Raw genomic sequence first — 12,726 nt, 5'->3', positions numbered from 1 at the left:
ACACATATATATATACACATATATATATATACATACATATATATATATACATACATATATATATATACATACATATATATATATACATACATATATATATATACATACATATATATATATACATACATATATATATATACATACATATATATATATACATACATATATATATATACATACATATATATATATACATACATATATATATATATATATATACATACATATATATATATATATATATACATACATATATATATATATATATATACATACATACATACATACATACATACATACATATATATATATATATATATATACATATACATATATACATATATACATATATATCAAATATCATATATATGATATGACGATTTATATCATTTGGACGATAGAAAATGTCTATTGGTTTACGCGAGGCTATAATTTACACCACAATAAGGTGCTTTACTGCAGTATTTTCTGTCAAGATGCGCTTTACGGCATGCACGCTGCAACATAAAAACACAAATGGAGACTGACAGTGTTTCAGACGTGTTTCAGGGCAGGATAATTCACTAAAAGATGACGAGCCAACTAAAACTGATGAGCTTGTTCATAAAAAGAGGGGAAATTTCTGTCACATGGATGCAGTTTGAATATATAAAAAAGACCGACGTGGAACTGACACTAGACTAGCTCATAGTCCCAACAACGGACTCCGACACAACTACCGGTAACTCATTTTAGTACATGCGCAAGAATTTGGATTAAAAATACACAATAAAGAATAGTCAACAAGTACCAGTCAATGAACTGGCAACAAACCTTTGCTTTATCAGAATCTCAAACTGGTGTCTCACATGGTGACAGCTTGTGCTCAAACTGCTCAAACATGCAGACACTTACTCCCTAGACAAAGCGAATGACTCTTAATCAGCAACACGTGGTCAAGCACATGTACTTCCAATAATCACAGCACTAACTAAATACAGACAGCACATGCACACGTACATATCGTTAATTACTTTATACTTGTTGCAAGTCCATTGTTACAAGATAAACAGTTCATTTTCAAGTTTGTGTCAACATTATATAATGAAAGTAGTTAACAAAGGAAGCTTATTATATAATTTCTAATCCAGGTAATTTCTAAGCTCTTTATGCATTCCTGAGATCAGATGGCCTGGTACAAGAATATAGAGAACCAACATGAGGCTGGCGATGCTGTTAACACACAGCTGGCAGGAATGCCAGCATTCCTTTCAGGGAGAGAGTGGTCTTGGAATCAAAACAGCAGTAAAAAACTTGAAGTATAAAACTACTGGCAATGTTTCTTTCCTTTCTTTATGCTTAATTATTCAATTTTCATTTATGAATTATTTTTTGGAAGCATCCAAAATTAAATAATGGACATGGGCACAATTCCTTTTTCACACATAAAAGGCTGAAGTTATAGATGGATTTGAAAAAATACATGATGAATATTTAGGATATATACAGGAAATAGGAACAGCACAGGGCATGCATATCCAAGTAAAGATGTTTATGTTACATACATTAGACTTTAATGTGGGCCTTGAATTTGTAGAAAAGGAATCTTTAAATCTTTTGAGTTGGGTGTTTAATGTCATTTGCTGTTCAATTCATGCCAAATCACAAAAAAAAAAAAAATTCATAACCTGTACATTTCTTACAACTCTCACTTCCTTAATGCTATAGTTCATGTAACTATAGCAAATTAACTCCAGCCTACTCTGCAAAAATATTCAATCAGCCAAAAAGCAACTGCTTAAAATGTTTCTTAACTGTTTTCATCCTGACATTTAACAACCACACCATTGTTTCATGTTTTGGATTGTGCTACACCAGTTCAATTTAAAAGAAAAATAAACAATAAGTTAAGATAAGATAAGAGATAAGATAAGACTTTATTTATCTCACAGTGGAGAAATGCACTGTTACATAGGATATGTAACAGGAATATGCAAATTAAAATGAGGGTGAATGTAAGCTGAGAACCCAATGTTGCTGGCAGAGGCTACTCTGTGGACTTGTTATCCGTATAAATTGATAATTAAAACCTGAAAAGTAGTGAAGGCAGAAATAGTCTGAGCAATATCTCTTATCTCAGCTCACAGCATTGTCTTAAAATAGGTACATTGATGATGAATATTCATTTCCAAAATGGGAAGATGTCAAAGTTAAGAACAAATTGTCAAACTTCCAAATTTCAACTTAAATTAATCAAGTAAAAAACATGAGACTCACCATACTATTGAATTCTGAGTCATCATAGCTGTCTAATGGATGAGTTACATGCCCCTCAAGAGGCTCAAGACCCTCTTCATCCCACATGTAGGTTCCACCAGAGCTGTTGGCGGGTGATAGCTCAACAGATGACGCCTGGGGCGCATCACCCTGCTCTGGAGACAACACCAACAATTCTTGGGATTCCTGCATAGGGCTTTCTTCTTTATGCTCTGCAGTCAGAAAATACATGAACGTTGGTTTCAACAAATGCAACAAGTTATAAACATCACTGATTATATATGCAATTTAACTTTTTTTTTTTTTCTTACCAGCCAGATTTGCAGATTTCCAGTCATTGGTATCATTGACAAAGCTGTGTAAGGGGGTTTCAGTAGAGTTTTCAGATTTTCTGTTATCAAGTACGTCGCCATCACTGAGCACATCTCCCACACTGTCTAAGTCATCAAGAAACTCCTCACTGGTGTCCCCCCTGTCTAGTGATGAGGCAGAAGATAAAGACATGTCTTCTAGGGTCTCGCCTGCTGTCTGGTCACCACTTTCTCCTCCATTTCCCACAGCATTCCCAGAGCTTTCATCACTCTCACCATAAGTGCTTGTTTTTCTAGCCTCTTTAGTCGGTTCAGTGTTCACTGCTTTCCCTAACAACCCCTCATATTCAGAGGCAGCTGAAGATCTGACATGATGCTTGACTCGGTCTGGAAAAAGAGATTTTTGCTGCTTGGCTTGTCCTGATTGAACTTGTCTGTAACCTGAAGACCCCACAGTGCTAGTCAGTGACTTATTCAGTACAGAACTGGGGAGCAGAGGCTTCTTCAGAGCCCGGGGAGTACCTGGTGCTGTAGGCACTGAGGGGCTGGGTAGAGAGGAGGCCACTGCAGGGGTTTTGCTGTATTTAAGTCCCCCAAGTCCTAGTCCTGTACAGCTGGAACTGCCAAGGCTCCCATTTAGTCCCAAACCAACTCTTCCATTGCTCAGCTGTGGAGGTTTGAGAAAACTGGACCGAGGGGGCCGGAGCTGCGTGTTGACCAGAGGTTTAGCAAGCTCCACAGCCCGGTTAAAAGAGAAAGATCGTGTTATAGGCTCACTGGTGGGCGAGGGAATCTGTTTGAAGTGAGTGAAGCTGTTTGAACGTACCATGTTATCTATTGTCATCATCTTCAAACTCTCATTGGACTGGGATAGGCTGTCTTGAGAGCTGCTTCGGGAAGAGGTGGAACCTAACATTGGTCGTACAAGGCGTGACTCGGATACTGTGCGTGCAGGAATGTTGGAGCCATGAAGGCCCATCTTAGAAACTCCATTCAGTGGGCTTTGACCTAACTTGGACCCCAGTCTGGGACTCATCTTCGATTGTTTGGGTATGGCTTTAGGGCTAGAGACAGCCACCATCAGAGAACCTGACTGGCGCATCTTGGGCGTTGCTGGAGAACTATTTTTTATCTCCTTAGCTAATGAGAGAAGCTGTGACTGAGTCTTGTCTCCGGTACTGTCTCCAGCACTATTGGGGGTTGTGGGGCTAGAAGACATCATCTCTTCATCTTTCTTCCACTTAAGGGAAAACGGAGAGGGGTGAATCAAACCATTTGGACGCATTCCTGAGGAAGTGGTCTTTCTATCCTGGGTAGGTGTGGCAGGCTGAGTAGAGCCATTGCAAAGGGGACTGGTGCCACTAGTTGAGGGGCGCCCACCAAACTTAGGCAATCTGGAAACCATGGTAGGCCCAATAGATGCTTTATCTTCCATTAGATGCCAACAAAGGCATGGAGAAGTTTGGAAATGCTCACAACTGGGAAGAGAACCAACAAGACAAAATGGGAGATTAGTTTCAAGTGTACATGACTGGACTTAAAAGCTTCAAGCTGTTTTAAATATCTGAAGTACAGCTAAAATTCAATGTGTATGTTTTCAAGTAGTATTGATATTTGTGTGAATGCAATGTAATATAGTATAAAATTCTGACTCATTCATAATAAAAACATGGCTCTACTCTCCATTTTATCACTGACATCATCATGCACCTTGTTTTTTTTTCTTGTTGTATCCTAATTTACTGTGCATTGTGTAATTGTGTAGAACCAGGATCTGACTTGTGTCTAAATAGTTTCTGTCCTGTCCAACCCTCTGACTTAACTAAAATAATAGCTTCATCTAAACCATCCACCTGTATCTTAGACCCTCTCCCAACGAGCCTCTTTAAGGACATTTTCCCTTTAATTAATACATCACTACTAAATCTTATCAATATGTCTTTAGTGACAGGATATGTACCACAATCATTTAAAACTGCTGTAATCAAGCCTTTACTTAAAAAGCAATCTCTGGATCCAGAGGTGATAGCAAATTATAGACCTATATCTAACCTCCCGTTTATGTCCAAAATTCTGGAGAAAATAGTTTCCGCTCAGCTACATGCCCAACTGAGCAGAAATAATTTATGCGAGGAGTTTCAGTCAGGATTTAGAGCTCATCATAGTACTGAGACAGCATTGGTGAAAGTTACTAATGACCTTCTTATGGCCTCAGACAAAGGACTTCTGTCCGTACTTATCTTGCTTGATCTTAGTGCTGTATTTGATACAGTCGATCATAACATTCTGTTACAAAGACTAGAACAGGTGATTGGAATTACAGGTACAGCGTTAAGCTGGTTTAAATCATATTTATCTGATAGACTTCAGTTCGTTCATGTAAATGACAAGTCCTCCTCCCAAACTACAGTAAGTCATGGAGTTCCTCAAGGTTCTGTACTTGGACCAATACTCTTCACACTATATATGCTCCCTTTAGGCAAAATTATTAGACAGCATGGAATAAACTTTCATTGTTATGCAGATGAAACTCAACTATACTTATCCTTTAAACCAGATGAAACAAATCAGCCCAATAGGCTACAAAATTGTCTCATAGACATAAAGACTTGGATGTCTAGAAATTTTCTCCTCTTAAACTCAGATAAGACTGAAGTAATTCTCGTTGGATCTGAAAAACTCAAGATGGGTTTTCCGGTTTTGTAATGAACCTGGATGGCATTACTTTAGCTTCCAGTGTTACAGTGAGAAACCTTGGAGTAATATTTGACCCTGACCTGTCCTTTGGTCCACATATTAAGCAGGTTACTAAAACAGCCTTCTTTCATTTACGTAATATAGCCAAAATTAGGGACATTCTGTCTCAGAGTGATGCAGAAAAACTGGTTCACGCTTTTGTTACTTTGAGACTAGATTACTGTAACTCTCTATTACTGGGCTGTCCTAAATATGCCCTGAAAACCCTTCAGCTGATCCAGAATTCTGCAGCCAGAGTCCTGACCAGAACCAGCAGGAGAGATCATATTTCTCCAGTTTTAGCCTCTCTTCATTGGCTGCCTGTTCAATCTAGAATAGAATTTAAAATCCTTCTCCTTACATATAAAGCCCTCCACAACCAGGCACCACTATATATCAAAGACCTCATTGTTCCTTATATACCAAGCAGAGTACTTCGTTCGCAGACTGCAGGCTTACTTGTGGTTCCTAGAGTCTCAAAGAGCCGAGCAGGAGGCAGAGCCTTTGGTTATCAGGCCCCTCTCTTATGGAATAAGCTCCCAGTATGTGTTAGGGAAGCAGACACCCTCCCCACCTTTAAGACTAGGCTGAAGACTTATCTTTTTGATAAGTCCTATAGCTAGGGATGGTTAGCATCCCTTAGTTATGCTGCTATAGGTTTAGACTGCTGAGGGACATTTCCTGATACACTGAGCTTCTTTCTTTTTCTCTTTATCTCTTTCTTTTACCCCCCCCCCCCCAATAACAGTGTTGCATCATTAACATGTATGTCTCCTGTCTCAGCAGGTCTCCCTGGCCGGGAGTAGCAGTTCCTGTTGTCTGTTGTCTTTCTGTCCTCTTCCCCCCACACAGCAGAGGCAGATGGCTGCCTGTCCTGAGCCGGGTTCTGCCGGAGGTTTCCTTCCTGTTAAAAGGGAGTTTTTTCCTTCCCACTGTTGCCAGTGTGCTTGCTCAGGATGGGAGATGGAGTTGGACTCAACTCAATCTGTTGGTTTCCTTATATAGGCTATTATGAATTGGCCTTCATTATGTTTTCCCCTCTGTCTGTAAAGCGTCTTGAGATGGCATTGCCGTGATTTGACGCTATATAAATAAAGTTGAGTTGAATTGAATAATTATTTTCAATGCCCTTATGCCAATGCCATTATCTTGCTACACTTGGTCACTTCAGCACAGTCACTTTGTCTTGCCATCAGCAAACATTAACATTACAAGTCCAGTTAAATGATGATAGAAATATACTTTAGAAACACACAAGTTAGTACATACTGGTAATGTTATCGACAATAAAAAAAAAAAAACAGTGATTGTACTGTGGGCAGTCAGGATTACCTCTGTCTCTTAAGTCTGTGAGTAGCATTAGGGATTAAACTGGCAGACTTACAGCATGACTTGAGACCTTGTCACAGTACGTTTATATTGATGCTTTGTTGTGGTCACATGACTGTGGTAAAGGTTAACTGTGTCATTTTAGCTGTCATTTATTGACTACAATTTTGTTTCACATATGGCAAATCTGTACTTGTGACCCTATTGGAAGCAGATGGCAAAAATTTTGAATCTACATAAGACCACATCTGGTGCATCAGAGAAAATTGTGTCCTTGTTATGACAGTAAATCAATGAAAAAAAAAAGGAGATTCTTAATAAGAAGTTAATGAATGATTAACTTTAATTCTCAAACAGTTTTACAATTGACATGAGCTGTAGCTGGCACTAGTTTAGGCAGACTTGGTGTGTACACACCTTGCCAAGAAAGACATGGGCAAATGGAGAGACCTTGCCTGAGGGCTAAGGGGAAGGCAGTGCTGGGAATGTGGCCAGCATGCTGCAAATAGTGAGGGATGAGAAGGATGTGCATTATGTAAAGCAAATGGAGGAAATAACACAAGGCTGATTCCTCTCACTCGTTAGATTCATTCAGTTGCAATCAGCCATGTGACAAGTGCACATGTGTTGGTAGTGCACCTGCTTGTTACATCCATCTGCCAAGTGCTGGAATATTATGAACTAAAAAGTTGTTAAGATCCAGATGGCTGGTATGGTTAGCAGAAAGTAACCCATCTGTATCACAAGGCAGAGCACAAACTGAAAACTTTGTACAAGCTGTTTGTAGGGCCCTGGTGGAAAACAACCATTTCTTGCATGTCCATGGTTAACAAGCAGTTCATCTCATAAGAGTGGACCTCTTGACAAACTGTCACAAGGACACAAATACAGAGAATGGAGCAATAACTCAATCAGATTTCGAAGAGATGGGTGGTGGGTGCTGTATTTTTTTTTTTTTTTTTTTTTTTTTTTTTTTTTTTAAATAAAAATCCCATTTGCCCTACATTCCCATGCAGAGATGCACTTGTCCACAATCAAAGAGAACCACTCATGACTGCCACAGAAGTGTCTGGTTATCCTAATCTGTTTCATATACACACATGGGTATAAGCACAAAACACAGACTTACACAAACAAAATCAGGTCAACATGTGCAGGCAGGGCAACCAAAGCCTCTTTGCCCTGGGGAGGGGGTAGTGACTATGTGTCTACGTGCTTAATGGGTAGATTGGGGGTTTTCACAACTGTCAGTTTCCCCAGATCCTTTCAAGATTCATTCAAATTCACAATGACAGAACACTTACACAGCAGCACACACACTAAGGAAGCAAAAGTTCATTTATCTGGGTCATTTCTCTCATCAGGAAGTCACAAAAGATATATGTCCAGACTGCTGGCATTTGTACTCATCATTCAAGTATTTGAAATTATTTATTTACTAAATCAGACTATTCAGTCTGTTTGTGTCATATCAGAGATTCAGTTGTAATTATCAGAAAAAATGAAATGGTGAGATATAAACATTGTAATTTCAGCATCATTAGTAAAATTATATCAACATAAGTTACATGGAAAGGATTTCTTGTTCTAAATTAAAATTAAACTTTGGGTGACTTTAGAGAAGCTACAGGATACGACTATCACTAAAGCATGTTTTTCTAATAACAAATTAGCACAGCCATAATCTCCCTAACCAGTAAGCCTGTATGTAATCTTTACATCTACTGTATATATTATATCTAAGTTTTGGTTCTGATACTCAGGGGAATGCTGCTTGAAATACCTTAAGTTGCTTAAAGTTTGTAGAAAATCTCTGTCCAAATTTGCATGTAGTGTCTGAAAAGACACTAAATAAAAGATGAAGATGTTGACAGTGACACACATCCAGAGGTAAACAGTTTCGGCCATCTGTCAGACCTTCATATCTGGTGTAGCCCTCCCCTTGTAAATAGATAAACCAAAGCTTGACTAACATTAAGGCCTGCTTAAAAATACCATGTTTATAATGTAATGTAACGAAAACATTCAAAATGATGTTTGGATTATATGTATAATGAAAACATCATAATATATATTTAAAAAAAGAAGAGCATTATGCGAGTATGATGACAGAAGGGCTGATAAACATCTGTTCATATGCAGTGATCAAATAGCTTTTCTGTGGTTTTACTGCTAAACAAGACCGACACTAACAGCAGTGACCTCAAGTGGAAGAGAGGGTGAAAAGTGGGGAGACATGAGATATACAGAAAGTGAGAGACAGTCTGTTAAATTGAGTGATATTGAGAACCAAAGAGACAAGTCTACAGTCAGACTTCCCTCAGAGAAATCATCTTCCAGGCCAAAAGCCCAGCAGCTCAGCACCTCAGCAGCAATCCCTGCGTGTGAAATGAACAGTAAAGTGAGATGACATCTTCTTCTTACTCTGTGTCATACAGAGAAAAAGAGCTTTATTTCTGTCTGACAGTGAGGGTATATGGCCTTGCTGCATTTCCAACTAAGAGGACAGCGGGTGGAGAATACCTGACAGAGAAGCAGGTAAGCTAAGAACTCAGATCGAATATAGCGTGGTCGCTCATCTCTGAAAGAGCTTCCAATGCGCCACTGCACATGCCAAAAAAAAAAAAAAAAAAAAAAAAAAAAAAAAAAAAAAAACCAAAAAAAAAAAACTTACAGTGATCCATTCTTTAGGAGTAACAGGATGGACGCAGATGGGATATGACAGCCTGAGGGCTGTGATCTATTGGGTCACTGGGGCCACGCATGAATGGAGGTGCTTTACTACACACAGTAAATCCTGGTTCCTGCTCTTCAGTCAGTCTGTCCCTATCTCCCAGTGCTCATTGTTCCCTATCATTGCAAAGCCTCAGAGCCATCTTTCCATACAGAGTAGTAAGTCAAGAAACCATCAGTCAGAAGTCATCAGTTCTTTTTTTTTTCCCAATCTCTAGCAACCTATGATACATATATAGCAACATTTTCTGGTTGGGTTTAGTCAGTGTTTCAAAGTACAGGTCATCAGGACCCCTGTCATAAATGTTTTAATCAGTGGTCACCAACTCCAATGCTCGAGATCTACCATCCTGCAGGATTTTGCGTTTCCCTGCGGCAGAACACCTGATTCAAAAATCAGCAGGATGGTGAGTTTGTGATCACTGTTTTAGATGCTTCCATTTCCAGCACACTTAATTAAGATTAATTGAACTGGTCATCAAGTTATTTGCAAATCTGCTAGTGAGGCAGTTATTTCAGTCAAGTGTGTCAAAGTAAGGAAACATCTAAAACATTCAGAGCAGGGGGTCCCAAAGACCAGGAATGAATAATTAAAGATATCTAAAACTGGGTTAGCAAACCTGAAGTCAGAACAAGGTTTTTTTCTCCACAAAAACATAACGGTGGCTGTCTCAAACTGCATTATCATGCTACAGACACAAAACGGCAACTGGGGTATTTTAAAACACAAATAGTTTTTTGTAAGTGTTAAGTATAAGCCATAAGGGCCACTATGAAAAAATAGATTATATGTAAAATAAAAAATCTAAAGTTATCATGAAAGAAAAACAGTATGTTTCCAGCTTTTCTACAGTTTGCTATGCATTTTTCTGGTATCATAGAGCCCTTCAGGTAGTTTTACCTGAAGCCACTATGAAAAAAAAAGTGCCTGAACCGCATCTTATCTGGAATTGAATTATAAAATCATACTAAATTAGAATAATCTGAAAATGTTCACACTGAAAACCTACAAAGCATGACTGTTTTTTTTGTCTGTGGTAGCTTCATAGGGGCCATTTCTTGTAAAAAGTAATTTATAGCTTAAAATTACATTTGTAGACTAATTTTCTAAACAATGTCCATAATAATAACTAAAGATATTTCAAATCCAAATGCATCTGAGCAATTCAAGTCAACCTGGACTTTAAAATAAAAGCGAAGATATAGGAAACAGGAGGATGCAGTGGGAGAAATTAGAGGAAGGAAAGATGGAGCAGAGAAAACAGATGACAATCATTTTCTAGAAATTGTATTTTGTTGGCAAGATTGGGAAGATGGCCCCATCTTATATGTGTTCTCTGTACATTATTTATCTTTCTACATTTTCTTCCTATTCATCTTAGTTAATCTGTCTTTCGTGGTACAAAGCCATTCAATGAATGGATCAATTTCTCGATTTTGTGTGGCTCAGAAAGTCACACAAGTGGGATAAGAGTTAAAAAAAAGAAGAAAAAAAAAAGAAAAAAATATCTTCAAAGTTTGTCTTAACCAGTCACACTGCAGACGCATAATCAGAAAAATACTATACAGGCTTTAATATGTCTTAAAAATCAGATCCAACCCAGGTAACATTATAGCACACTGAATCCCAACCATAGTGCTCCCTGCATGTATTGACCGAGTGCAGTGACACAGTGGAGTAATAACTAGGCCATGCATCTGGACAGGGCAGTTGTGGGACACAGTCTCTCCCTGAAGAGATTAACTGAGTGCTATTAGAGCAGGCTAATAGAATGAGACAGGGATAAAAGGCAGCTCTGATGCTAGACAAATGTGTATTGAGAGAAAGCAGTACTGAGCAGACCATACTGGTGCTAAAAGATGCTAATCAAATGAGACAGCATAAAGAGCTCTGTAATGTTGTAAACTAACTGTGGTAGATCAAATGACAGAACCACTGAGGAAACAATGAATGGATAAAAGTGGAGAAAGTAGGTGTGGCAACCTGTTCTGTTAAGTATGCACTGCAGGTTTTATAATGGAGCTGAACACCAAGAAAACATTGATTAAAGAAAAGAGAAGTTTACATGTTTACATCTATCAGCTGTATTTATGTTTCAATTGCCTGAGATGTACCACAGAATAGACAGTTAGAAAACATTACCTTAACTCAGTGAACTTCTGTTGATTTGGCAATCATTTTCATGCCAAAACTCAATCATCAATCATCAAGATGAGAGCCACACAGGTTTTTCTGCACTATGTTTTCTTCCATCATCTACACTAGAAAGTAGAACTTCACACAGAAAGAGAGCAGCGCACAGGAAAAGGAAAACACTTCAGAGGTTGTGCTGTCGGCTGTCTGGCTCTGGTCTCGCATGTGTGCCTGAGTGTGTGTGTATGTAATGCGAGTTGTGTGATGTGTGAGGATGAGTGTGTGGGTGGAGAGAAGAGAGCCTTCACGAGGGCATTAATATTTGATAGGGCATCAATAAGAAACCCCACCCTGCATGCAGCAAGTCAGAGAGTATGTCCTCTCAGAAAAACACCAAAAAAAAAAAAAAAAAAAAAAAAAGAATTTATAATAATTTAACAGATTATTAGACAGTGAATTGAATTACTTCTTTTAGTCACAATATCAAACTAAGTAAAAAGACTGAGACACATCCAAATAAGCTAGCATTAAATGCATCTTGCCAAATGCACCATGAAACCAACAGAGGGGATAAACAGTGGCAGATCCTGCATTAAACGCCCCTGTGTATAAAAAGAAACTATTTCTTGTGTTTCTCATGAAGATTTTGTGTGAATTTAATTTTTCTTTTTGCTTTTTATTTTAAGTTGACAGCACACTGGTTCCTATCAGTCAAGCAGTTTCTGTCAAATGCAGGCAGTAAACCCACGTTCGCATTGCCAGCTCCTCGAGGTATCCTGTAGTGTCTGTGATGTCACTTGCCTGGATAATTCACAGCATGGAGTCTGAAACAGCACTCATTATCTTAGAGGCAGAACTAAATGCTAAACACAGGATTTCTAAAGACTAATTTGTTTTTTTTTTTATTTTGCTTGCGATGCTTTGAATAGATGATTCAATTAAAATACACTGTTATGCCTCTACATAATTACAGTCGTGCCAGGTACAAAGTACAAAGAAGAGGATTCTGAGTGCTTATTCTCACAAATAAGTTCTACCATATGCCTTTGAATTGTGGAAAGAGATGCATATTTTAACTCAAGATATACAGAATATACTCAGGAAACATGCTGTCACAGAAAACGTGGGCTAATATGAGTCATAACAACTGCACAGTCACGACACAGAAACTTTGTGGTGACACAGTTACATCGTTTTTATAATGTGCCATGACTCATCCGAAAAATT

General features: G+C 38.3%; 1 protein-coding gene across 1 annotated transcript in view; it reads right to left on the bottom strand.

Moving 5' to 3' along the window:
• Window positions 1-4,002, bottom strand: part of ccser2a (coiled-coil serine-rich protein 2a) — a gene marked incomplete at its 5' end in the record, with an annotated part of 37,236 nt that extends 33,234 nt beyond the window's left edge. Inside the window, 2 exon segments of the mRNA XM_079248695.1 lie at window positions 2,257-2,468; window positions 2,568-4,002. Coding sequence (XP_079104821.1) covers window positions 2,257-2,468; window positions 2,568-4,002 — 1,647 coding nt within the window.
• Window positions 4,003-12,726: the final 8,724 nt, after the last annotated feature.

This window comes from Telmatherina bonti (assembly GCF_933228915.1).
Source record: "Telmatherina bonti genome assembly, chromosome: 11".
Classification (NCBI taxonomy): Eukaryota; Metazoa; Chordata; class Actinopteri; order Atheriniformes; family Telmatherinidae; genus Telmatherina; species Telmatherina bonti.
The sequence above is the reverse complement of the archived record's forward strand: the minus strand, read 5'-3'. Positions and strand labels throughout refer to the sequence as shown.